General features: G+C 39.3%; 2 protein-coding genes and 1 long non-coding RNA gene across 4 annotated transcripts; all 3 read left to right on the top strand.

Moving 5' to 3' along the window:
- Positions 1-215: 215 nt before the first annotated feature.
- On the top strand, positions 216-18,230 carry LOC107598416 (protein shisa-7-like). Of its 2 annotated transcripts, none has more exons than XM_016289740.1 (6): positions 216-910; positions 8,160-10,448; positions 10,541-10,692; positions 12,628-12,693; positions 12,775-12,963; positions 14,322-18,230. In XM_016289740.1, the coding sequence occupies exons 2-6, from the start codon at positions 9,715-9,717 to the stop codon at positions 15,236-15,238; spliced, it is 2,058 nt and encodes a 685-aa protein (XP_016145226.1). In that variant the 5' UTR covers positions 216-910; positions 8,160-9,714; the 3' UTR covers positions 15,239-18,230. The 2 variants fall into 2 exon arrangements, with proteins under 2 accessions (XP_016145226.1, XP_016145227.1); XM_016289741.1 differs by lacking the exon at positions 216-910 and adding an exon at positions 1,331-1,388.
- Positions 18,231-18,907: 677 nt separating this feature from the next.
- On the top strand, positions 18,908-20,512 carry LOC107598417 (uncharacterized). Its single transcript, XR_001610558.1, has 2 exons — positions 18,908-19,234; positions 20,428-20,512. It is a non-coding gene; the product is annotated as an uncharacterized lncRNA (long non-coding RNA).
- A 452-nt stretch (positions 20,513-20,964) lies between these two features.
- On the top strand, positions 20,965-26,753 carry LOC107598414 (uncharacterized). Its single transcript, XM_016289739.1, has 2 exons — positions 20,965-23,538; positions 23,656-26,753. The coding sequence occupies exons 1-2, from the start codon at positions 21,465-21,467 to the stop codon at positions 26,034-26,036; spliced, it is 4,455 nt and encodes a 1,484-aa protein (XP_016145225.1). The 5' UTR covers positions 20,965-21,464; the 3' UTR covers positions 26,037-26,753.
- The last annotated feature ends 758 nt before the right edge of the window (positions 26,754-27,511 follow it).

Below are 27,511 nucleotides of genomic sequence, written 5' to 3'. Positions count from 1 at the left end.
ATGTGCCAAAGAGTAGGCAACGGCTGGGTCATCATGCAGGTTTGCCTATTTTTTTATTTTTGCATTTTGTTTGCTAAACCCCTCACTGCCACATTTTGCCAACGCTACACGTCTTTATTTCGATGCCTTACAGTTTTTTTGCAACCCATTCTTGTGTTCTTTAAGGGTAGGGAATCAAGATTATTAGTCACAAAATAAATGACACCGTTGCCATGGCAACCGATCAGTGTGTCTCCCCTCAACACACACACACACACACCGTATTGCTTAGCCAGCCATAATCGGGGCAAGGATGAGAAGTAGTTTGAGAAACGAAACACTTGAAGCGGTCGGGAATCAACGTATCAAACCCTCATAAACACCGTCTCGCGAAACCAATAAACGCACTATTCGGCGCAGCGGACCTCTGTGAGAACACCCGCCTCATTCCTCCGGTGTTTCGTGACAGGGTCGGAATGTTCTTGTGTGCACACTTTGCAGGCGGCGGCGATTAACGGCAACGTTAAGGAACAACAGAGAACAAAATGCATGGCGTTGGTGCCGTCCGTTATTCTGGGCGTTAATAAAAATACACGAGGGACTTAGGAGAAGGTTATCTCACCTGGAATACTTTCACAGTACATAACGTTAACACGCAAATAAGTTGTGCACGATCTGTTGCCTATCGCTAAAAACCGATGCTTTATCTGTAGTACGAACATGGAAAAAACCGGCGTAGGTGAGAGAGAAACCTGGAAAGATATTAGTGACTATAACTGTTGTTTTGTTACCAAAAGACGAGACTACCAGCAGTAGGAAAGTGCTGCAACAGTTTGTGGAAATAACAGAATTTCTCAGCCATCATCGTCGCTCAGGGTTGAATGAGATGTGAGACTGGGGGTGTCGTGAGGAGCAGCAGAATTCAGTACAGGTAAGTCGCTCAAGTTATATTTCTGCAAGTCATCTAATTGTCTGATCAAACGTTCACGCGCTTATGTTTGGTTCTGGGGGGGGGGGGGGGGACACACACAAATGTTAGACTAGGTCGACATGCTCATGTCACATTTGATGTTTTCAATCAATTGCAAGCGACCGGAGGAAGATGTTCACACGTATGTAAGTGTAAGGTGGCTCCACATCACCCTCCGTGCAAACATGCATTCACGCCTACGCAGACGGCCATTCATTGCTCTCGCGCTGTTTGTCATGTCCACCTACTCACCCGCGTGCGAATTACAGGTCCACAATCCGCAAGAGACACGTCGATGTAAGATAGTTTCACCTCCAGCTATCAGAAATGTATCAAACCCTGTTATTATTGGGGAATATGACTGTAGCGAGAGCAACAAAAGTCCGATTTGTTTGGTGGGTTGCGCAGAGGACTTTGCATACGGTGCGTCTCTCTACAGGTATGACGTTGGGTGATTTTATTTTTTTTATTTTATTATTATTTATTTATTTATTTTTTGTTAGTTTATGTAATGCTAAGTTGACAGAATTAACGGAACACACCCTGGTGGCATTATTTGGGCCTACACATAGGCTACCAACTTATAAATAATTGTGCGTAATTTTTTTAATTAAAGATGGTTCCAATATAGGCCCTGCCAAATAGAGTTGCAGGAGTCTTGCCAAATAGAGTTCAGTAATGAGGTGAAACCTAAAAAGTAAAGAAGACCTGAGATCCCATGTCGATCATTTAAATGACTGTACATTCATGCAACAACACTTGTTGTCAAGTATGATTTGTATATTCAAACTGGTTTCATTATTCCAGCTTATGAATAAAGCTGGTTTTCTTGTCTGCAAGTGAAATTTGTTGTCAAGAGGCACCAAGCAGAATTTGTGCTTGCCAAATGGCACATTTTGCAACACATTTTATAGAGGTTTTATTTTTTTGGGGGGGGGACTGCGCGTATGACAGAAGCTTTAGTCTCTTTCATTCTGTCCTATGTGATATTACTCATCTCATTCCTTTAGATCTAAACATGGTCCATGATGCACACAAAGTGGCTTTTTTGTCGTTCACTTTTCATTGCATTCATTTGACAGCCCAGCCCTTTCCAGAACAAGGCACTGCATTTGATAAATATAAATTTTTTAAATGATTTTATATTATAGATGCATAGGCTTTAGGACTAATGGACTGCTAAAGTCAAGTCCACGAATAGCCTGGAGTGTCACAGGGGTACGAAGGAAAAGGGTAAACTATTTGTCTTTCACGAGAACAGCAGGTTTAGAGGGGAGAAGAAGGTCTATTCATCCTATCTATCATTCTCTTTCTCCTTCTATACAAGTCTGAACTACTGCAGTGCTATTCTGAGAGAGAGTGAGCTGCCTCAACCCACGCACTGAATATCACAGAGAGAAAGAGAGAGAGAGAGGGAAATGGAGGGATGGAGATAAAGAGAAGTCGAGAGAACATCCAAAACAGATATGTTTTGCAACAGTAATACAATGAAATAGAAGGCGAATAGCACGATTTCCTAAAATCTGATTAAAAGCAGATGAATTGTCCGTGATTCCTTTGTCAATTCACATTCTAGAAACTGTTTTCTGAATGCGCCACATCTTCAGTGTCACATCTCTTAGAAGTCGCCCACAGTGCCTTGCTGATTGGGTGCCGTGTTCAGGAAAAGCTAATCCAGTTTGCAGAAGCGCATACTGTTTTACATTGACGAGAAGGTGTCAAAATGGGCCTACGCTATATACATTATAGATATGCAAATGAGAGGTTACTGTTTTTAATGTTATGGGCTGTTCTTAGGTTCGCTCCTGTGAAAACTGTAAATGGCCCATATGAATCACTCAAAGTCACACCTGTTCAGATCGGCGTTCCGTGTCTAAAATGTCTTCTGTAATTGCTTAGTGCTTAGAACTTCTCACAGGTGTGCACAAAGTCTGTCAATGCAAAGTCCTTTCTAAAAGCACTTTGGCTATTTAATGCTTCCATATTAACTATGCGCAAAATGGGGGCAAAACCACAAGCAGGTTATGTTCTGCTAATTATGAAAGCATTATCAGCAGCTGTCATTTAAGAGAGGTGTTGAATCCATTTTGCAGCATTCGTCAAGTTCCCAGCATTACATAAATAAAAGAATATAGTCTGACCAAATCATGTTCTTGTACTGAAATGTTGTATCATATTTCACGGTTATAGAATATATATGAATATATGTAGAATATATGATCAAATTCAGTCATGGCTGATTTGACATTAAAAACATTTTGCCACAAATTTATTGTCCCTTAATAACATAATATAATACACTGAAAAACAATAGTGTGGAAACAGTTTTCTTAGAAACTGCTAGTAAATTTCACAAACAATTACAAAGAAATGTCAAGTAGCACACTGAATTAAATGTGAAATTGTGAACTATAGAAAAAAATATATAATTGTATTCATAATTGAATCAATATATAATATAAATTGTATTTTCATTTAAATCATACTCCAATAATCGTTGTTTTATAAAAAAAAAAAAAAAAAAAAAAAAACATTTATAGTGTATATAATATATTATTATATAATATATTTTTAGACATTATTTGCATTGCTTGCATCCAGATTTATGGTCTTAATATTATGTTCATTACTTTCAAAATATTTAAAAGAATGATTCGCCAATATATTTGTTGTTTAGCATTTTAATTATTTAAAAGTTTTTCTTTTTCATATTTTTGAAAAATTGCGCCTACTAGTATTCCTATGTATTTTGAAATAAAACCTAAAATTTTTTGTTAGTATTTTCTTGTAAATCATACACAAATAAATAATGTTTTATTTACAACTTAATTTTTTTTACAGTGTGCCTTAGCACTGCTTGTACACAGATTTATGGTTTTCATATTATTGTCATGACTTTCAAAATATTTCGAAGAATAGTTAGCCAATATTTTTATATTTATTTAGCATTTAAATGTAATAGTTATTTAATAGTTTTTTTGAGCCTGTGTACTTACTGTATTTTCTGTGTATTTCTATCCCTATGTATTTTAGAATATATATTAGGGCTGTGCGATATTGAAGAAAAATGCGATATGCAATACGATAATGCTTAAAGTGCCACATGCTCAGATGAAACGGTTTTACTCAGCTGTTGCCGAGTCAGTTCTGTGAACTTCTATAACTATCTTGTCATATACCGTATATATGGTTATTTATATGTATGTAGCAAGAGTTCCTGTAAAACCACAACACATTCCTTGTGTTTGCGCACACTTAAGTGGTGAATAAAGCTAATTCTGATTCTGATTCTTATAAGAAAGCACCCCTGCAACAACATCTGAAAGTGAACGGTAGTGTTTTACTCGAGCATTACATAAAAATGTCATTTTAACATTTAGGAACTGAATAATAAAAAGGAAAATTAAAACACTGCGTAGTATTTACTCTTTGAATTCAATATGCACTGATTCTTATTTAAGCTACAAAAGTTATTTAGGTAAGAGCAGTGAGTGATTTTCTCTTTGTCTTTTGTTCATGGCCCCAAATATTGCAAGCTGTAGTGATATGCATATTGCGATATGTACATTTGCGATATTTCGATAATTTCAGTATATTGCACAGCCCTAATATATATATATTTTTTTATTTCTAAAATCAGTCAATATTCCTTAGTTCACTACTTTAGCTGATGTGCAGAACCAGCTTGATGCCACAACGCCAATGTAGACGTGATGCATAGCCGCTATAGCTAAGATTAGAGCGCAGCCTGCAGCAGAGACACAAGTATATTTTCCTGGCCAATGCTGTATTTCCTGCAGATTTGTATGTGGCTCCTCTCTGTGCAGTTTTCCTTAGAGATATCTGTGCCTCATTACATCAAAGACGTGCTGTTGGTGTCTCTTATGGCATTAACTTGTTGATCTGTGACAACAGATTTGCTATACTCTCTCTTTCGGAGGACTATACACATTTTCTGCACAGTGCATTTTTGCGGATTTAGTATGCGTTAGTATTCCTGTGTGAGCCAGCAATACTGTCTGCATGTGTTGCAGTCTTCATGTTTGGCATTAGCACTGTATGTTCCCGGTGTTGTGTATTGTGTGTACTGTGTGTATGTGTGTTAGTAAGTGGTGTCACTGAACGCTCTCCATTCTCTTCCACCCACACACTGCACTCCCAGATACACACACACGCACACACAAACACAAACACACAAAGCACCTCTCCTCTGTCATACCTCTGGCTCTGTGCACTTCTGCTATGCTGTGCTCATATTTAAATCTCTACCCTGCATTTATCTCTCTTTTCTTTCGTACTTTACCCAACCTTCTGTTATCTGCTCGACGGTTTTCCCCAGGCCCCTACAATTGTGAAAAATAAAGCATATAGGTATTGATTACAGAATAATATTTAGCATAACACTGTCTCTTTCACTTCCTCACAAACATTCTGACACATAGACCTACAGTGTCAGGAAAGCAGCATCTCTCTCTCTCGCTTACCCCCTCCTTCGTGTCATGCATCATGCTATGCTCTCTGAAAAGGACTGATCACTATTTGTTCAGATCATTGCTACTATTCACTTCTTTCAATGCTTCTGATTCATAGTGACTTGTTGTAACACATTAGACAAACGGTCATCACATCAGCTCTTCTTTTCTTTCTCAGCGTCATCAGCTGTACTGCACATACTTCGTACAAATGTTAGATTTAAGTAAGTACAGATTTACAGGATACATATTACAGTAATCCATCTACCTTGCATCTTCTGAAAGTGAACGGTAGTGTTTTACTCGAGCATTACATAAAAATGTCATTTTAACATTTAGGAACTGAATAATAAAAAGGAAAATTAAAACACTGCGTAGTATTTACTCTTTGAATTCAATATGCACTGATTCTTATTTAAGCTACAAAAGTTATTTAGGTAAGAGCAGTGAGTGATTTTCTCTTTGTCTTTTGTTCATGGCCCCAAATATTGCAAGCTGTAGTGATATGCATATTGCGATATGTACATTTGCGATATTTCGATAATTTCAGTATATTGCACAGCCCTAATATATATATATTTTTTTATTTCTAAAATCAGTCAATATTCCTTAGTTCACTACTTTAGCTGATGTGCAGAACCAGCTTGATGCCACAACGCCAATGTAGACGTGATGCATAGCCGCTATAGCTAAGATTAGAGCGCAGCCTGCAGCAGAGACACAAGTATATTTTCCTGGCCAATGCTGTATTTCCTGCAGATTTGTATGTGGCTCCTCTCTGTGCAGTTTTCCTTAGAGATATCTGTGCCTCATTACATCAAAGACGTGTTTGGATTTAGTATGCGTTAGTATTCCTGTGTGAGCCAGCAATACTGTCTGCATGTGTTGCAGTCTTCATGTTTGGCATTAGCACTGTATGTTCCCGGTGTTGTGTATTGTGTGTACTGTGTGTATGTGTGTTAGTAAGTGGTGTCACTGAACGCTCTCCATTCTCTTCCACCCACACACTGCACTCCCAGATACACACACACGCACACACAAACACAAACACACAAAGCACCTCTCCTCTGTCATACCTCTGGCTCTGTGCACTTCTGCTATGCTGTGCTCATATTTAAATCTCTACCCTGCATTTATCTCTTTTCTTTCGTACTTTACCCAACCTTCTGTTATCTGCTCGACGGTTTTCCCCAGGCCCCTACAATTGTGAAAAATAAAGCATATAGGTATTGATTACAGAATAATATTTAGCACAACACTGTCTCTTTCACTTCCTCACAAACATTCTGACACATAGACCTACAGTGTCAGGAAAGCAGCATCTCTCTCTCTCGCTTACCCCCTCCTTCGTGTCATGCATCATGCTATGCTCTCTGAAAAGGACTGATCACTATTTGTTCAGATCATTGCTACTATTCACTTCTTTCAATGCTTCTGATTCATAGTGACTTGTTGTAACACATTAGACAAACGGTCATCACATCAGCTCTTCTTTTCTTTCTCAGCGTCATCAGCTGTACTGCACATACTTCGTACAAATGTTAGATTTAAGTAAGTACAGATTTACAGGATACATATTACAGTAATCCATCTACCTTGCATCTAAATGTAGGTATTGAATCTATATATAAATGTTAAATATATATTTACTCGGAGTATATTACTGTAGAGTGTGTTTTTCAAGAATCAGCACTTAATACTTTACTTCACTACATTTCAGTGCTTAATATCTTACTTCTTCATCACACTGCAGAAAACATGCCATTCATTGTTATTTCGATGTAAAGAAATTGCTTGCGTTCCGAAACATGGTAATGAGGTCCGATTCATGATGAATTGTTCTTCTGAGCCAATTTTTTTTTTTCTTCAAAGAACCTTTTTAAACTGGTTCACAAATTGCAAGGAACAATTAATTCCTTAATCTGGAATGATCCAATTGCAATGGTTTTGAAATCTCACCGGTGGGAACGACTCGCAGTATATACAGTATACATATGTTTACATAGAGAAACATAAAGTTTGAGACTTTCTATTTTGTTTTTTAAAATATTTGAAGAACTGGAACTAATATGATCGTCAGAGCATGTGTGTCGATGATTTTATCGATAGGGTGAAAGCAAGTTAGCAATTGTAATGATGAGTTTTGTTTATTGCAAATGGAAATCATATTTAGGGTTTACACGACTATACAATGTTTATTTAATAAAACAATCCGTTTATAGGTGAGTTGAGTTCATGTTAATGCTTAAAAGTCATTTTATTGTCATATTTTGCAGTTGTTTTAATTGGTTTCACACACTTTTCAGTAACTTTGATTGATATTGAAAGTTTAATATTTTGATTGTGTGCAGCAATTTCTTTAAAAAAAATTAATGTTTGCTTATTTGTAGATATGCATATTTAATGTCTGCGTTCACTAATATTTCTTATGGACAAGCACTGGCTAGTTAATGCATGGTCATGAATAAACAATTTTTTTTGTAGATATAATGTGTATAGACATACAGTCCAACCCCATGAAAATGTCTTTTGTGTGGAGTTCTGTGGATTCTATATTGATCGCATTAGTTGCTGCATACCTTATTTGCCTGTCACATGCCATATGTGTCACAATGTAAATAGTAGGCTGCCATGCAGATGACAAGCTAACTATGATCTTTCAAAAACTTTCACAGATGTCTGTCTGTGTGTGTGTGTGCGCATGTAGGATGTAACATCAATGTGTTAATTTTTTTCAGAGGCACATCGCTTGATAACTGAACACTTCATAACTGCCAGCGGATTCCAAGATCAACCCTGCAAAATAGTGAGGAAACAGCCATGTCTACACCATGGGATTTTAAACCATTTCACCACGAGCTTCAGCAAACCGTTTCAAAAGTTTCTCGGTCTCAATGAAAACTAGGCTTATCTTAAAAGCAAATCTGTTGAGTGAACCTTAAGAAACTGGAAAGCGACTTGAAGGTTTACACACAGTCACTCTCCTTGGAAATTTCTATTGTGAAGACAATCAGCCTTGAAAACGTTTTACGTCTTTTCTGCCATCATCAGTTTATTTTTTTTATTTTTTTGAGTGTGTCTGTGTCAACGGTTTATTATATATTCTGAATACACACCTTAAATGCATGTAGCTAGGATAACCATTTTATATTCAATGTGACAGTTGACTTAATTCATATCTGATTTCTTTTAACTATTTAAAATTTGCACACAGGATTATCCATTTGGTAATTCTTCACATGCCGAATGAGGAAGCACACATTCATTTTAGTTCAGTAATGTAAAGACGATGAATGAGATACTGAACAAAATCAAAATGATTCCTCACCATACTGCCCTCAAACCCTCAAAGGAGTTCAACATTCTGAGTAGTCCTGTTAACACGTAAACAAGTGCAGTAGAACAAAATTAATTTCTGAGTTTTTTTTTTCACCAAGTGTATGAAAATTGTTTATACTAGTTAATAATAGTAATCATTCAGGGAGCATTACAGGTCAGGGAAATCTGCTTAAAGACTAAGTGCCATTGCTGAACGAAAAGAGTGCCCAAATTAAAATAAAAATAAAAATTGTGATAAGCAAAATATTAGTTTACATTTTAAAGTTGTTTACAGTTGCCCCTTTCTCTTAAACAAATCTTTCATCCTGATAAGTGCCAAGACAGGGAATTAAACCTAAACACTTTTATTGTATACAGTATACTACAACATAATTGCCTTCATGTGTCAAGAAAACACTAGATATTAAAGTAATAGAAGGACAGTAACGAGAAGCCATTTTGTTTGCCTGTGGATATCTGAAAATTTATATTTTGGAAGAAAGCCACAAAAGGGAACATTTGCCTTGTTAATACATTCAAAACAGACAATTTATTAAATAGTCTTTAATTTCCTGTTTAAACAAGAACTAGTCAATTGTATGTTGCCTGCACAGAATATTGTCAGCGTTTGGATTGTTTTACATATTGTTCAGATTCTCCAGCTATATGTTGGACGGAAGCACAGCATAATGAGAGAATATGTGTTATGTAGCTCACCTTGAAGCTGAAAGCACATCAAAATAGTTATTTTTCTCTCACGCCGTCTTGGAGTGTTCACAGCGCACACTTTTAACAGACTTTGAGAACAGATTTTTCTTTCAAGAAATAGTTTTGATATAGACTCAGATTTCATACGTCGGAGGGCTGCTACAAGAATATTTTACAAACAGCGCAAAGCAGGCTGTTTTTACAAAATTCAGCATTGTGCGGTGGGTTGAGTCAGCGAGAGAAAATAGCAGCGTTAGTCATGTAAAGATGGTGTCCACCTTGGAAGCTCGAGTGCGTGTCACCATTCTCTTCCTGCTAATCGCTGTCCCACTTAACGCTTCCTCGGTGAGCGTCCCGGGCTCCACCAGAAACACACCAAATGGGCCTATCATCATTACACCGACGCCCAACCCCAGATCTCAGGGTAGGGGCTTTCTGTACCCCCTTTCTAAAAACGGTGGGGGTATGCGAGGGAAGTCCATGAATCGTCGGCCAAAGCAGCCAGCTGGAGCGGCAGAAATGCCCCTCAGGCCGCTGCCTCAGATAATGCTGCCAAAGAATGTAACGACTGATGCACTGAAGGCCCCTTTTGGAGCAGCGCAGGTAGCTCCGCCTCCTCGCAAACTGGTGGAAGTAGACGTGTGTCGGGGTTATTATGATGTCATGGGACAGTATGACCTCACCTTTAACTGCTCCAAGGATGACTTCATCTACTGCTGCGGGACCTGCCATTACCGATTTTGTTGTGCGGACCGCACTCGAAGGCTGGACCAGAACATCTGCCAAAACTACCATTCCCCTGTGTGGGCCAATACGGCCCCCCCTGCGACCAGGCCCCCGCTGCCTGCCTACCCGGACCTCAGCCGTATCGAACAAAGCAACAACACCGTCTACGTCATCGGTGGAGTCATCTCGTTTACAGTGGCGGTGGCAGTGGCTATTAAAGTGGCGTTTCACAAGGCATCACGGCAGCCTAGGAACAGAGAACTCAACATGCCCAGGTGAGAGTTCATGCATCTTGAACAAAAAGGACTTCTGATCTACCTAAAATTGTATTTTCTTGACTAATCATTTCTACATCCTTTCCTGTCAGGGCTCTTGTGGAAATGTTGCGTCACCAGTCGAGTCCAGTTCAAGAGGGAGATAGAAACAACAGTGTTGCCTTGGGAACTGGAGGAGGAGAGGGGACGCTTGGACGACCCCCCAAAAATCTCTATCCAACGCTACAGAGTAAAGATAACCGACGTGAGTGGAAAACTTCATAATCTCCACACGTAGGGGAGATCCCCCCTTTAAGAACAGTGTGCATTTAATTTAGCAAGATGAGTTTAGCATATTTAATGGGGTCAAATTATGCAATTTCAAGTTTTCCTTTCTCTTTGGAGTGTTACAAGCTGTTTGTGCATAGATAAGATCCCTAAAGTTGCAAAGACTAAAGTCTCAAACCCAAAGAGATATTCTTTATAAAAGTTAAGACTCGTCCATGCCCTCCTAAAATGCCTCGTTTAAACACGCTCCCACATGTCTATGTCACTGTGTGGGAATATTTGCATAACACTGCCTAAATGTTCACGCAAAGAAAGAAGGCATACTTTGTTTGGTCTTCCAAAAGAGGACACAACTAGAAATCAGTGGTTAAGTTGTATTTACAACACAAATACAACTGAACAAATATTCAAATGTGTCCAGCGCATTTTACATAGGGCTGTTTCCTGAACCTGGGAGAGTAGCCTACAATGCTGTGGGCATAGAGGAGAAACAATAATGTACAGTATGTGGAAAATAATGTGTTTTTTTAACCTTAAACCGCATAAACACATTTCATTACACCAAATACACAAAATAATGTTCTTTTTAGAAACCTCATATGACCCCTTTAAAATTTTATGAATATTTAAAATATTATTATTATTAAGGGAATATTATTAATAATAATGTATTATAATATATTAATAAGGGAAATTAATAGAAACATTAATTGTTAGCATGAAATTGACAGTCATGAAAAGGGACCATCTTACCTCGCTCCTGAGGTGAAATGAACTCCTCCGTAGGGCTGTTTTTTAATGTGTTAAATTAAATATTCTATGTACATTTATGCAATTTGAGTGACAAAAAGTAGTGAATAATGACCTACACATCAGATAAAAGAATCCCTGTTGAAGAGATTTGAATTACACTAGAATTCAGATAGAATTATTCAGTTTAATTAACCTATATATTATGATGAATAATGAAGATATTTGAAATGCACATCTAATTTATGATATTATTAAATAAGTTCATGAATAATAATTATTAAATTAAAAAATAAAATTATTGTAGAAGCAGCAACATGCCACTGGGGACCCTCTGCCCCATTTCTGAGGTGGGCATCTCACTTTAACTTTTCACTTCAAAGTAAAAATGAAAATTAATATTTGTTATGAAATCATAATAATGATTTTGTGTGTCCACAAATCTCCCATTAACAAAAAGATTTAACTTTTTTAAATTTAAGATTTTTAAATTCACAGGTCACTATAATCCAGCGACAAAAGTGAAATACGTTAACCCCAAAACTGTTCAAATGGAATAAATCTCACAAATTGTAATGTTCAGATGAAAAGTCAAGCATAACCATCCACTAAATGTGTTGAAAAATAATTGTCTGTTCCTTTATCCATTATTTATCCAACACTGATACAAAAATCCCATTAATTGCATGTCAACAACTATAACTTGAAACAAAGTGTCCTGGGTCAAATATTCATGAATATTTAATGATTTTTTAAATGTGAACTAATGTTATCCTCGTGGAGCAGGTTGTAGTTGGCTGGTATTGTTGCATTATATGTCATGCAGATTTCCTTTCATGTTTCCATATCAGCTTGAATCTTGTGAACGGCCAACTGTGTAAATTCAGGACAAGGAAGAAACACAGGGAAAAAGCAATAGCCAAATGATGAAAGGGCATTTATGAATTATTTAGCACAGAGCTGTATATGATGGCATTAGAATGAACAGACGGTGTACAATTTTCAACACATTGTGGAGCAAAAAAAAAAGAAGCTTAATAGGGCAACATTTACAGTAGAAGATGAATAAATATACTTTGTAAATTCATACTAAATGTAATTTATTACAAAGACATGAAGGCAGAAATCTCTAAAACACACATGCCTCTGTTCTGTTTCACAGTGGGGAATCTACAGCATAACTTTATCCATACAACAGGCTCCAGTCCCAAACATACAGCCACCATCGGTAGGTAAAACCCAAAGTTCTACAGTTGTTTATTCTGTAGAGTTTGAAATAACCTCAACGTCCATCATTGTGTGTTTAAAGAGCGTGCACCACGTATGAACAACATGCAGCTGGCCACTGGTGGCACATTGAAGCCCAGTAAACATACTAATGCCATGAAGCCCCAGCCGTCCTTCCATCACTCTCTACATAACCTGGCTCAACTGCCGCCCTCGTATGAAGCCGCCGTGAAGCCTGAGATCAACAGATACTCATCTCTCAAGCGTCTGGGTGAGTGCTTTATTACCAGTGGAGAGGAAGATTCTTATCTTAAGGAAATTATGTTTTGAAGGAATTACATAAAAGGTTGGCATGATTGCCTTCTTATTATAGACCACATAATTTCAAAGGCATAAAGCAAATTTATAAGCAACAAGGAGAAAAAGATGGACGGATATCAAAAACAGTGTGATATTTAGTACTGTTGTGTTTTGAAGGAGAAATTACCTGCTTGGTGATGAGGACATGAATCTCATGTGGAGCTCAGAGCGTTGCGTAAAAATATCTGTATGCTTGGGTTTTTTATTTAAAGCAGTGTTAGTGTTTCACTGGAACACTTGGGAGATATAAATGTTTGTGAAGGTCATTTTAATGAGGGCAAACCAGTGCAAAGCACTCACAATCTTGTACAGACGTATACACCCTTAAGGCCTCTCTCTCAGCTAGACATCAAACCTCCTGGGAAGTGTGAGTTACAGTTGGGGGACAAGAAAGTTCTGCACAGGCGAAGGTCATACAGGCTGATACAATGACTCAGACTTAATCAGCCAAAAGATGAAATGGCTTAGGTTTGAGGATAAAACAGGTTTGGATAGTAATATTGACATATTAATTAAATAAATTGTTTAGACATTAACAAAATCAAGCATTATATTAATGAAATCAAGCATTAAACACAAAGTTCTAGGTTGGAGGTTGAAGAATTTATTTTTAAGCGTTAAGTAGATTGTGATGAAAGTTTGAATGAATTTCCAGCTTGTAGCTCAAAGCTTGGAAACATTTTTAGTTGTGCATCCACATTTATTAGGGATGCACAGTATATTGGTACCATATTGGTTATGACCAATACAGATTGTTAATCTGTATTGGTAATATACTAATTTTACATCTAGATAATGCGTGCAAAATGTAATTATAAGTCAATCCCAAAATTAATAGTAATTTTCATACTGCACATTATAATGTTGTGATGTCTAAATTCATTTTAAAATGATTGCTTTTTAGTTTTTAGTGTATTATTGTTCATTTATTTAGACCAGATTGTATCAAGTTGTAATTTCGGCAATTCATTTTTATTCATTGGCCATAAATAGATAGATAGATAGATAGATAGATAGATAGAAACAAGAAAACAAAGTCTTATTGGTATTGAACAGAATTTGGATTTGGTCATTTGTTGGTTGTTAACCATACCATGAAAAATGTATTATCTTTTATACATTGATTGTATTTTTCAACAAAAAAAAAAGTCAATAAAAATATTAAAACTTTCATATTGGGCAGATTTTTTTATATCTGTGTATCCCTAATTGGTTCTTCTTCTCGCCCAATTTTCTCATCTTTTCAAACATATTTTACTGCACCTACAGAGAAAGGAGGATTGGAGGAATATTCAGGTTACTGTACCACCAAACGGAGGCCCAACAACGCCCCTCCCTCCTTTCATTCCTCCCAGCATCACCTTCCCTGGGGTGGTGACTACACGCTGGGAGGAAGAGGCACGCTTCCCAATCGTGCTACTCGTCCTCGAATACCTCATCCACAGTCTGCCCCAAGCCACACCCCGAATCCTTACCCTCTGGATCCACCGGAGTCGAAGCAAAACCACAACTACGATACACTTTCCAAACCGCCACGTCGCGTCAAATCAACAGACCAGCTCCTCGCCCTCTGTGATGGCAACACCTTATCAAGGATGTCGAAGAACCAGCAGCACCAATACTACAAAGCCATGGCCACTTCATCAAAGAATTCCAATACGAACACCCTGAAGAAGTCCAAGGAGAGGCAGCTGATGTCCCCAGACCATCTAGAGGAGGAGGTAGGCGGGGTTGAGTACGACGGAAGCAGGATGGGTATGGGAATGGGCGACTACACAGCCGGAGGGGGAGGTGGAATGGTACCCACCCTGCCCCGTGTTAGCCACCAGAAAGCTCAATCACAGCAGAATGTTTGCGCCACACCGTCACTCGACCGTCACCACATGATCAAGATGAACTCGCACCCGACCTCGGGGCGAGAGCAGGAGCGGAATTCAGCGGCGATGTCAGGTCACCTGGGAGGAGGCGGGGTTGGAGGAGTGGGATGGGGCGACATGCCAGGAACAGGAGTTGTCATGGGAACAGGAACTCTTGGTGGACACAGTGCCAGGAGGCTAGCATTTGCAGCTAAAAGGCAAAATACCATTGAACAACTTCACTTCATCCCTGGTGGAGGGGGAAGTGGAGGAGGAGTGGCATCGAACCAAGGGGTTAGAACAGGAAGCAAGAATGAGGTTACTGTGTGAGCAAGAGGCTGGAAAGGGTAAAGAGGGAATGGAAAAGATGGATGAGTGATAGACTGTGTGAAGAGTTGGAGGATGGTAGAGGGACTGTGGGAGAGAGAGTGGGCGGAAGAGGGAGAGAAATACCGAGAGAAGAGAGAAAAGGAGTAGGAGGATAGTAAAGGAATAAGAAACCGATTTTGAAGTAGGGGGCCACGAAGTGGGAGAAACTAGGCAGACAGCGAAGTGGCACCATATTTTTACAGATATATGTTGTATATAGTGGCAAATTCACAAGATAAGATTAGATAAGAGTTTTAAGTCAGGTTTGATAGAGCTTCAAAGTTGTCGTGCTTTTTATGTTCATGAAATTGCCGCTATAATTATGATCAAAGCTGCCATATACAACTATTTATTTGCGTAAAGTTTGCCTATAAACATACTGCATAGAAGATCAATAGAGTGTAATATAAATTCCACATGATGTGACAGATGAGACATTTTTCATATCTTTGTCATGTTTTTATCCTCAGATATTTTACATTGTTAAACATTACAGATATAGCTGCTATGGAGAAATATATTTCAGAGAACGGCTTTCATCTTATAACTATGATGGAACTACTGGGAGACTAATATAATAATTAACGTCTGCATTAAAAGGAACCAGTTGAATATGAGTTGAGTGCTTATCCCAACTGATGAATTGTAAAGTTACTTAAAGATGGACTAACGTAATGTTGGATCTTATCTCTTTTTTTAAACCCTAATCCACTTCAACATAATTTGTGAAGTGTGTCAGGGTTTTCACAATGTCAAAATGAATGGAGATGGAACAATTTGAGGAGCATATCCATAAACTTTTAAGAATCTGATGAACTTATTTTGAATACTGCGAGACAGAGAAAGCAAGCCTTACCATACCTTACCATTGTTTCACCTGCATCTTTTTCAGTGTGAATTTAACATGGATGTACCAAGTGAGTGTCTGTTATTATTTTGGGGAAATCCTCAAAATAGTACACACTTTTTAAATTCTCAAGTCTGCCCTTCAGCACATAACTGGAGATCGCTTTGAACTATCAATGAAAGCCATTCTGGGACACAATTGGGCATGAAAACCAAGAGAAATGTCTGACAATCATCTTTTTTCTCCATTTAAAAAGACTCATTAATGATCAATGGCACTTTGTTTGGATTCTGAGCCACCACTTTCTACAAAGTCCAAGTGCTGGGATTTGTAAGAGAGATTCAACATAAGGGACGCTGGACTACCAAAAGCACAAGAATAATACATTAGATTCCTGTAATGCTGGGTACTTACCCGTTTATGCTTCTCTTAGGTATACTGTGTAGACAAACGGTTCACCTTAAGCTATTAAATATGGATCTGAGATGAAGAAAATGACTCAAGAGTAAGAGCACTCATCAAAGTATTTCTATGTTATGATATTCTGGCATAAAATTAGTGCATAACATGGCAGTATCATTATCTCGCTCAGGTGTGGGTTGACATTTGCATAAAAACAAACCTCCTAGACTGCTTTTTGAATCTCCATATTGAAGCCATGTGTATATGCTGTTAAAACTGAGACTCTGCGAACAGTCCGAGGATATGGGCATGTCAAAACAGCTAACGTGTATTTTTCAATCTGCAGTTACTGAGATATGAACATAACACGTCATACCTGATATCTTCATAACCAATAACGCTTATCAATATTAAGGGCTATACAACACACATGCGTTAGTGGTACAGATGTTACCCACAGCTTACTCATTATTCAGTGATAATCTCATTATTTACAAAAATATATTAATGTAGTAAGTAAATATTACAAGGAAAAATATAAATGTGAGATTGTTCGCAAACAAGCCAGATATCATTTACTGTATGGTTCTGATCTCTAAGAAATAGGACAGGTGTCAGGAGTTCATTTTACCAATGAAAACTAAACAATTTACATTGTAAAACCACCAAGAGGTCATTTTTTTGTCATTGACTTTATACCCCTTGGTTAATTTTCAGTGTAATTAAATTGAACGTTAGAAGTTACAGACTATTTGAATATATATGCCTCCCAGTAAAAGTGTTAAGGAGTAGTTTATATCACATCAGCATCAGGAGGATTGGTGGTAACCCATTCATTTAACTTTTCACTGGAACTAGTGTGTATCTTAATGAATTATGAATACAACTTAAAGACAATCTTTCTAACAGCTCTGTAATACATTGGTGTTTGTTATTGTCATTACTATGACAGTTAATATTATGGTTATTGGTGAAATTTCTTCTTGTTGTTATGGTTATATTATGATTACGATGGTGATTTTTTTTTTCCTCTGTGGTTTTAGTGTTAACTTGTTTTAGATCTCTTTCTCATGAAATTCTTTTGAAATTATGAGTAGAAAATAGAAGCACAAACTTTAAAGCCACATTGTTCGCCAATTCTTCATGCATTCCTAATGATAAGGAGTGCCTTCAAAAATTTCTCAATGTGATGTCACATAGTAATTGTTCTAAGCCTGCAAATGCCATTACTTGTTGCAGAGACATCACAGTGGGTTTATAAATGATGTCATAGGATGTATGTTGTATGTGTGTAACCGAATGTCGTCTCTTTGTTGATTAAGTGAAATTTCAACTTGTTTCTTTCAGGGACAATTAGAACAGATGAATCAATTTAGTATTTTCTTTGTCATAAAAAGTCTGTAGCAATGTCTGTTTTGTATCCACAAGCCATAATTATGAAAATGTTTATGGAATTTATTTACAAGGTATATTACTGCAGAAAATAACAAACATTGGATGTGCAAATAAAGCCCTGAAGCATTTTAAAAGGTTGATAGCCTACAATGGGATGTGCATTGGTTGCACACAAGCAATGCAGGACAATGAAGATTGAAACCCTGGGAGTACAGCAATGAGCCCAGGTCTTGCAGTTTCTAAGCACAGAAGCAGTAGAATATTTTACTTTCATAACAAATGCTCTCAAACACACACACATAGAGCATCCTTCCATACAGGTTAAATTTCACCTTTGTAAAATAAAATCCAAGTGATGAAACTGTTGCCTCGAATGTCTGGTGACACACATATAAGGAGAGACAGAACATTTTTAATTATTCACATTGTCGGCATTTACTACACAATGTTTACAATCTTATCTTCCATGAAGCACCAGACTGGAAATAAGACTAGCAATTCCAAGGCAGCCATTTTGATAAGGACCTGCCTTTGAATTTGAGCTGTCAGTATGTAATAAAATGGCCACTATAAGAGCTTCTAAGATACAAACATAATGCTAAAAGAATCCTACAATAAATGAATAGCACGTTTAGTATATTATATCAGAATTATATTCGGCGAGTTGTAACTCGGAATCACGTAAGAATTAGGCTACCTATTGCGAGCTCGCTAACATGTCAAATTGGACTGCAGCACAACAACAACAACAACAACGCTGAAAACACTTGAAAGCTATCGGCATACACAATACAGCTAAAAAGCAAACGAACCCTATCGTCATTAGTAACTGTATAATTAAAGACTACAATATTCGGAGTAACGTTACAGTACTTTCACACGAACGCTGTCTCGACCACAAATAAATAATTAAATAAACATAACGGACAGATAACGGGGTAGCCGGAAGTGGTCCGAGGTCCGGAAACGACCATGTTAAAATCTCACACGTCATTCGTTCTTTCTAAAACATCAACACAGACCGTCCAAAAATATTTTAGCAGACAAAAAACCCCCCCGCAAAATAAAAAGTAAACGGTCGTAATACAGTTTGATGCATTTTTCACAGGATATAAGTACAACAAGTGCTACAGTGTAAGAGACATTCGGTTGCAGTGGAAACAGAGTCCGCTAACTAGCTGTAGCTAGAAGGCTAACCACTGGAAAACAGCGCAGAGCTGCTGGGGCACATGAGCCCCACATGAGGGGGGCAGGGTGGGAGAGAGTGTAGCAGGCCCTGTTCATCTTGACCAGGCTAAAAGATGGATGCGTAGGTAAAAAGGCCTATTTTATTGTCTCGACTGTGATTTCGTTATGATTAATCTACTTGCACAATAAGACAGTTCTGATCCTGCATTATCTGGCTTGCTGTTGTTAGGTCGCGCATCATGACGGCAAGCTAAGCTGTGTGTGTCCCTTTGCTGAATTTGTAGTATTAGCCAGCTGTTTTGCATGCTAACATGTTACACATAGCCCCAGCGCGAAAAGATTTTGAGTCCGTTAGTACTCTGAAGAGCGTTTTTAAAGCACTGTTGAAAATCGAAGTGCATTTTCCCCATCGTAGACGGTTTTTGTTTCTTCTATTACTCCCCGGAGTCTGTCGAAATGGACATTTTCTTTTCTTTAGTGAGACGCGATGCAATCGGAAGATGTAATAATTAGTTACATGAAATTCACCTCTAACGTTACCCCTGACGATTCACCCGCACTCTGCATCTTTTCAGCACAATGCCAACAGTTCAGAGTGTAAGATAAAGTGATAGAAAACACTCGCGACGTTTAAATAAGAAAAATGTCTATATTTGGAAATGTGCATTATCTTACTGTTTTCATTTCGCAAATCGTCTGAGAACGTATTTCACACTACTTTTGTTTAGTATCGTGTTGTGATGGTAAAATAACATTCGTTAAATGCATCAGTGCACTCTACAGCGAGTATCAGTTGAATATGTCTGTTAATTTTTGTAATTTAAATGATGTTGATAAAATGAACGGATGTTATAAACTTATTAAATACGATGTAGTATTTCAAGGTGAATTACGAATGTCAGTTATAATTTGATTTAAGTTTAGATATATATGGATCACTAGAAATAATAGAAACTCAGGTTTTTAAAATTGTTTTTGTTATTGTGAGTTATTATTATCATTTTGCTGTTTAAGAATACAAATGAGCAAAAATGAAGTCATGGAAATGCCATGAGATGTTCAAGTGATGCACTTGGAACTTTTTCGGAGATGTGCCAGTACTCCCATAACTATTCACACACAAGTTACATTTTCTGTGTATTAAACAAACAAATATTAAAATGCCTGCTGTAATAAACAGTCTGTTGTTGTTGTTGTTCATTTTTTAAAAATGTTTTGTCTTTATGGTTTTGATGGTTTATGTTTTTTAGAAGAATTGTACCAGAATTTTGTTTAAAATCAATAATTTAACATTTTACAACCTTTTTTCCTCTCACAGTGAGAAGAGGAGTGGCAGAAAGAACATTTTCACAGCCCCCAAGAATAGTAGTTGAGGATTTTGCTTCCAGCTATGGAAAAAAAAGTATTAATTGAAACTTGGAAACGGAGATGTAAGCCACTTTTGCTAGAGTGAATTAAGGATGAATAGATATTGGATGTAATGAAACCAGCCCATGGGATTTGGAGGGATCCATCCTACTGTTGGATGGTCATGAACTAAAAAATGTAACCAAGCAAGTGGAAATTTTTCAATGAACTCTGACAACATTAAGCACTTTTAGTGCACTTCCCAAAACGTGAAAACATTATTGCATCTGATGCAGTTGTGGCATTCTTTTACCAGTCCATATGTCTTTGCACTCTTATGGAACATTCAGACTGAAATATTGATATCAAATTTGAACTCAAATAACTGTGATTATATGGAATCCAATGTGAAGCCAAAAGGGAGTACTTTGGTCATCTCGTTAGTGACATATCCCATTGAAAAACAGCTTTTTTTGCAGAAATTACATATTCATGTAGTGACATTTTTTCAATGAACTCGGACAACAGTAAGCACTTATAGTGCACTTCCCAAAATGTGAAAACATAATTGCATCTCGTGCAGTTGTGGCATTCTTTTACCAGTCCATATGTCTTTGCACTCTTATGGAACATTCAGACTGAAATATTGATATCAAATTTGAACTCAAATAACTGTGATTATATGGAATCCAATGTGAAGCCAAAAGGGAGTCGACTTTGGTCATCTCGTTAGTGACATATCCCATTGAAAAACAGCTTTTTGCAGAAATTACATATTCATGTTACAATCGATACAAAATGTGCTTATTGACTACTTACCTGAAGAGTGAGAATGTGGGTGCCCACTTTAAATGAAACAACATCAGAAGCACAAGGAAAATGTGAGGTAGCACTATTTTTGAAAATACTTCTGGCCACAACTCAGTAGAAAAGCATCATAGAAATATTGTTGCTGCTCAAAGATCAGAAGGTGTTGCCACTGCGCACCCATGTTTCAGTAACTGGGAGATGTTCCAGTTTGGAAAATACAATGTGGACATCATAGAGATGCTGAGTGGACACCAATCCCATCAGTTCAAAGGTCTTGGATTAGAGCGACAACTTCAACACCAACACCAAGTGCAGCTTCACCAACACCAGTTACAGCAGCAGCAAGGTGAGACATCTGGGTCAATTTTGTCTGGACTTGGCTTAGGCCCGCTACAAGCATCTAGAGGCAGTGCCTTTACAGATTCTGCATCAGTTTTTGCAAAAATGAGTGCACCTCCCCCACCTCTGGCGCAGCAATCCCTCTCTTCATCCTCTCAAAGTTTGAGGAAATCCAGCAAAATGTCTGGAAGCAGCAGCGGTGGTGGAAGTCATGTGAGTGGATACCCCCAGTTTTTGCGCTCATTTCACCCTACTGAGGCAACCCTTGCACAAGAGCAGTTACATTCAGGAGTAGGGCGATTTGATCATTTTGCCAGCAGTAGTGGAAGTGGAGGAACTGCAGGGGCAATTGGAGGACTGGTTTCATCTATTCCACCACCACCACCCCCATTGCATCCTGGCCTGTCAGTCCCTCAGGCCTCCCCTGGTCCATCGTCTTCCTCCCCATCTCCTTCAAGTTCTGTTTCAACTTCCAATAACCCTCCCAGCAGTAGTGCAGTAACTACCTTTAGTCATCAGTTAGCAGGATCTCAGTCTGATGCCCGAAGCCTACATCAACAGTTTAGCTGTATGTTAGCTGCAAATCAGTATTTTCTTTCTGGAGTACCAGCCAATTCCAGTCTAGAACAATTTTTAGTTCAGCAAGGCAGTCATAACCATCTTGGTCTTGGTCTGGGCCAAGCTGCAGGAGAAACAAGTTCAGCCCTTGCACCACCCCCCGCTCTTCATTCTTCACACACTCATGGTCACTCAACTACTCTATCACAGCCTCAACAGCCACCATCACAACAGCAGCAACTGCCACCTCACACTTTGTCTCACTCTCACCCACATCCACACCATCCACTGCACTCCTCATCGCAACATTCTTCGTTCGGAGGTTTTGACTTTCAAGGAATTCCAGTACTCTCCTCCAACCAGCTAGCATCTCTAATGCAGCAGGAAGCTGGTTTGCCACTTCCACTTCCTCTACATCTGTCTTTATCAAAAGAGGAGGGTAAAGGGGATAGTGCTGTCGGAGAAAGTGGTGGTATAGGGGGTGGTAGGAGAAAGAAAGCCATGGCTGGCTACCTGCCACAGAGAAAGTCGGAAAGCAGCAACAACAATAGCAGCAGCAGTCACAGCTCTACAAACCCCAACAATAGCACTTCAGGGGGACTCAACCAAGATAACACACCAGGCTTGGATGGAGGTGGGGGTGTTAGTTTGTCAGGTATTGGCAGAGACCCTTCTTCTCACCTAACCTCATCATCCTCTACTTCTGTTGTCTCATCATCTTCTTCTGCATCTTCTTCTACATCAGCATCAGTCTTGGTGACAAATGTCTCCAAAACAGACAGCCATGGTTGCATGCCACCTCATTCTCATCCTGAACAAGAACTCCTTTATCAGTGTGGTGAGTGTGGCAAAACTTTCACACATCTCTCTAGTCTGCGCAGGCACCTACGTAGTCATGAGTTAACCACAGCTGGCACAAGTGGCACGAGAAGTAACATTTTAAACCCAGTTCTGCATCCTTCCGATCCAAGTATTCCCCACTCTACTCAAGAGAGCGCAGCCTCATCTTCGTGTGGTAGTCCTGACAAGACTTTTCATTGTTCTGAGTGTGGGAAATGTTTCAAGAAAAAGGGGCACCTACTTCAACATGGTGTCATCCACTCTGGCGCAAGGCCCTATTCCTGCACTACTTGTAGTCGTGCTTTCAATCGTCGTGAGTCACTCACCCGCCATGAAAAAATACATGAAGAGAAACCATTCCGCTGTCCAGCTTGTGGTCGCTGTTTTCGGGAAAGTACATCCCTTTTGAACCATGCAGCCTCGGGCACCTGTGGCAAGTCAGACCGTACACCAAGACCTAAGCTTGAAAGTAATATAGAAAGCAGGCGCAATAAAGCTGGGGGCTCCCAAGATGGAATAGCAACTAATGCAGCGGGTGAGTAACGTCTAGTGTAGTGTATATTTTTAGTAAACCCACTCAAAAGTCACAATTTTTCATAGGCACTGTGAAATTTGTGTGCATAGCATTATTACTGTTTAGTCTGTTATGCAGGTTCTTACCGGAGTGATGATTTCAGTGATGACTACAAGGACCAGCGCTCTCAAAGTAACTTGTATTCTGGAACAACCCTATGTGGTGGTGGCAGCATGACAGGGCCTGGACTTAGGAAGGCATCATTAGCTCCTACTCTGCATCCACACCCACAAAACCAAAGCCAGCATCATCATCAGCAGCCACATCTCCCACTTTCATCCCTGTTAGAGGATTCTGAAGATGATGTCACTAGCTCTGTCAACAGTGCCATTTCTGCTATCACTGCTGCAGCTGCAAATTGTATGAGTGGTGCTCTTGCCCATAGTGGAGGTAGAGGGGATGATCGAAGGGATATCATTGGTGGATTACTTGGAGGTCTGGGTCTAGGGCCTCTTGCCTCACCTAGTGATCCGTTATTAACATCTGGCCTGGAAAAGTCCTATAGAGGAAGTACTGACCCAAGTGCAGTGGCCCTCAACCAGCAACCAGATCAGCAGACACCTGGTGGAAAGCCCAAGCGCCCTCGTAAGCCCCGCAAGAAGAAGGAACCTGGGGTGGTTGGTACTGAGCCTCCTAAAAGAAGGCAGTCCTCTCACAGACCAGGAGTTCCCGTTGGTGATGTTAGACTGTATTTGTGCAGCGTCTGTGGTCGAGGATTTGCAAGAAGAGAGACCTTGCGGAGGCATGACAGAATACACACTGGAGAAAAGCCTCACCATTGTACTGTGTGTGGCAAGTACTTCAGAGAGGCATTTCATCTTAGCAAGCACCACACAGTGCATTCTGGAGAGAAGAACTACAAATGTATTCTATGTGGAAAGGACTTTGGATATGCTCAGAGCCTTAAAAGACATGGCAAGCTACACCAGAAAGGAGAAATTGAAGAAGTGCCAACAACGCCAGTTGGGGAAAACCTTAACAGCTATCCATCCTCTGGTGGCAGCTTGATTCAAGGGGGTCAAAGCAGCTCTTCTTTGTTCTATTCATACACTCAAGATGTCAAACCACAGACATCAACCACTCAGCCACCTCCTAGACTGTACACATGTGCTATATGCTGGAAATCGTTCCGCCATCACTTTCACTTGACGGCACATCACCAAACTGTTCACGAGGGTGGTGGAGAAAAGCTGTTTTCTTGTGAAGTCTGTGGTAAGGCTTTTGCATACTCTAACAGCCTTACACGACACAGGCTTTCACAGCATGGCTTAACACGGACTGGCCAGCCAGTTGCTCAAAGGAGCACAGGGGAAGATAACGGTGTTGGTGGTTCGATATCGGAAAGTGAAGCTGCTACAAATGCTTTGCTTCAGCTTGCGCCACCTAGTGGCACACATGCCGAACAACATGGAGTTCTTCATAGCCAACAGGCTCCTCCCCAAACACAAGTTGGCTACTCCCCTCTGTTCTATATACCCGATACCAATGTTGCACACCCTTCTTTATCTAATGCCTCCTCTTATTCTCATTCTCTGGCGTCAACTTCCTCAGGGCCTCTTCTTTGTAACCATCAGCAGCAACACACTGGGATAAAGGGTGAACCCATTTATCACACTGGTCATGGGCATACTCTTACTCCAGACATACCTGTGCATTCTCTCGTGTTGCCTCCATCAGAGCCACATCAGCAACACCACAATTCCCAGCAGCATTCAGCTGATATTCATTCTACACAACACCACACTTTTCAAAGCCAAGAGGAGTTGAGGAGATGGAAGAAGAAAAAAAAAAGACGGAAAGAGAGAGAGGAGATAGGCTACAAATGGACCCCGGCGCAAAAAGTAGAGCGAGAACAGGTGGAGGTCTCCCTTGGGGAAAGGCAGAGAAATGAGAGAAGAAAACTTGTTAAGAGAAAAGGGCGAGCAATTCACAGGACGCAACATAAAATTAAGAAGCGCATGGCTGTGCTCGTGAGAATCAGGCGTGGAAGTGGAGGAAGTGCTGTGTATGAACTGGGCCTTCCAGGTGGACTGAAGCTTAACAGGCTTCGGTCCCTCAAAGTTCCTCTGAAACGAAAGTCCTGCCCCCTTTGCCTTGATGCTACCTTCTCTCAACAGGTAGCCCTTAAAGTTCATATAGCAGCTAGACATTGTCCCAAAGTGAGAGGCCTTCAGCATCGTTTGAAATGTCCAGTTTGTGGAAAACAGTCTCGCAAGTTCCTCTCAGCTCTCATTCACAGAAGCTCCCATTTAGCCAACAGAGCATTTTCTTGTAAACATTGTCCCTGTCGTTTCTGGAATGCAATGCTCCTCACACGGCACAAGAAGGTGTGTCGAGGGACGTTGGCTAAGTTTCAACGAGATAGGGCTCTTTGTGTTAAATTAGTCATGGGATCAACATACAGAAGGTTTGAGTGTAAAGGGAACTCTTCATCCTTGCATATGGAATATAGTCACTAAGTTTTGCCTTTAAACTCATTTTCATATGCAGTTTGAGAAGAGAAGTGTTGCGATTTTCATGAGAAGAACTGAGATATCTGACTGAATACATCTTATGCTCATGTAGGCATCGACTTGTGTGTTATGAGAGCTTTTTCTTTTCTCTCTCATTCATATTAAATCTCCTCTTGTAACTTGGACCCCTGAAAATGAACACCTTCAACAAACTCACAAATGTATCAAAGACATTTGTTTTAATGAAATGCTTAGCCTACCCATCTATCCAATACCACACCGGTCTTCTAAGAGGAAACTCTTGTTCATATTGAAATTATCCTTGGCTGGCAATAGATGAAGTTTCTGTGATTTGGCGAATATTGTACTGTGCCCTAACAGTAGGCTATTGCTCACCTCAACAGATGCTCTGTAGAATTATTCTGTCTCTGATATATATTGTGTTGTTGGTGTTCACTTAGAGCAAGTGTGGAGATGTGATTTTGTTAATGTAAAAAGTGCATTCAGTATCAGAAGGTGAAAAAAGGGTCTTGCTAGGAGTATGAGTATTTTATTTGAAGGAGTATTTAAATTACTGCATGTTGGACATTACTGTCCATGTGTTGAAAGGTTAACGTGAGTGATGAGTCTGTGGACTCTGATGGTTACATGACAAATCCAATTGATAATTTATCTCAACTCTTAAAGGGTTAGTTCACCCAAAAATGAAAATTAGCCCATAAATTACTTACCCTCAATTCATCCTAGGTGTTTATGACTTTCTTCTTTCAGATGAATCCAGTCGGAGTTATATAAAAAATCGTCTTTGATCTTTCAAGCTGTTTCATGGCACTCAGCGGGTGTTGCATGCATCAGGGGGATGAACAAAGGCCTTCTGTAGCGAATCGATGCGTTTTTGTAAGAGAAATATCCATATTCAAAATGCAACAATCACTTTTGTTTTAGCTTGTACACTGTTGTACACTGGAAGCAGCTCTGGGCGAATGACGTATGGAGGTCGGCTTTGTGCATGCGCCGCTCAGAAGTGACGCACGTGGAAACGCAGTGGAGAGATCAAAACAAAACAACGGTCACTAATTAGAAGTACAAAATGAGGATTTGTAAAGAAGAATGTCGGAGGATTTTGATATAAGCCAAGAGGAGACTGGTTTTCCTTTGCTAAAGTAAGGAAACTTTGCTTCCTTTGCTCCTGTTCACAAACGTTGGTTTTCACGAGACTCGCCGGCGCATGTGCAGCGCTGACCTCATACGTCATGCTCCCGGAACTGCTTCCAGTGTACAACAGTGAGCGCAAGTTAGATTAAAGTGATTATTACGTTTTGAATATGGATATATTTTTCTTACAAAAACGCATCAATTCACTACACAAGGCCTTTGTTCACCCCTCGGAGCCGTGCGAGACCCTTTTTTTTAATGGATGGGCGCATTATAATTAAGTGCTTTTGGACTGATGCATGCAACACCCGCTGAGTGCCATGAAA

Source organism: Sinocyclocheilus grahami, unplaced genomic scaffold, assembly GCF_001515645.1.
Source record: "Sinocyclocheilus grahami isolate Dianchi unplaced genomic scaffold, SAMN03320097.WGS_v1.1 scaffold251.1, whole genome shotgun sequence".
Taxonomy (NCBI): domain Eukaryota; kingdom Metazoa; phylum Chordata; class Actinopteri; order Cypriniformes; family Cyprinidae; genus Sinocyclocheilus; species Sinocyclocheilus grahami.
Note: the sequence above shows the minus strand (reverse complement) of the source record. Positions and strands in the feature narration are given on the sequence as shown.

Bases quoted from the DNA above. Each gene is read 5' to 3' on its own strand.
- LOC107598414 (XM_016289739.1), top strand. From the start codon at position 21,465: ATGTTCCAGTTTGGAAAATACAATGTGGACATCATAGAGATGCTGAGT. The intron at 23,539-23,655 runs GTGAGTAACGTC...TCTGTTATGCAG, and splicing joins AATAGCAACTAATGCAGCGG to GTTCTTACCGGAGTGATGAT.
- LOC107598416 (XM_016289740.1), top strand. From the start codon at position 9,715: ATGGTGTCCACCTTGGAAGCTCGAGTGCGTGTCACCATTCTCTTCCTG. The intron at 10,693-12,627 runs GTGAGTGGAAAA...TCTGTTTCACAG, and splicing joins ACAGAGTAAAGATAACCGAC to TGGGGAATCTACAGCATAAC. The intron at 12,694-12,774 runs GTAGGTAAAACC...GTGTGTTTAAAG, and splicing joins CAAACATACAGCCACCATCG to AGCGTGCACCACGTATGAAC.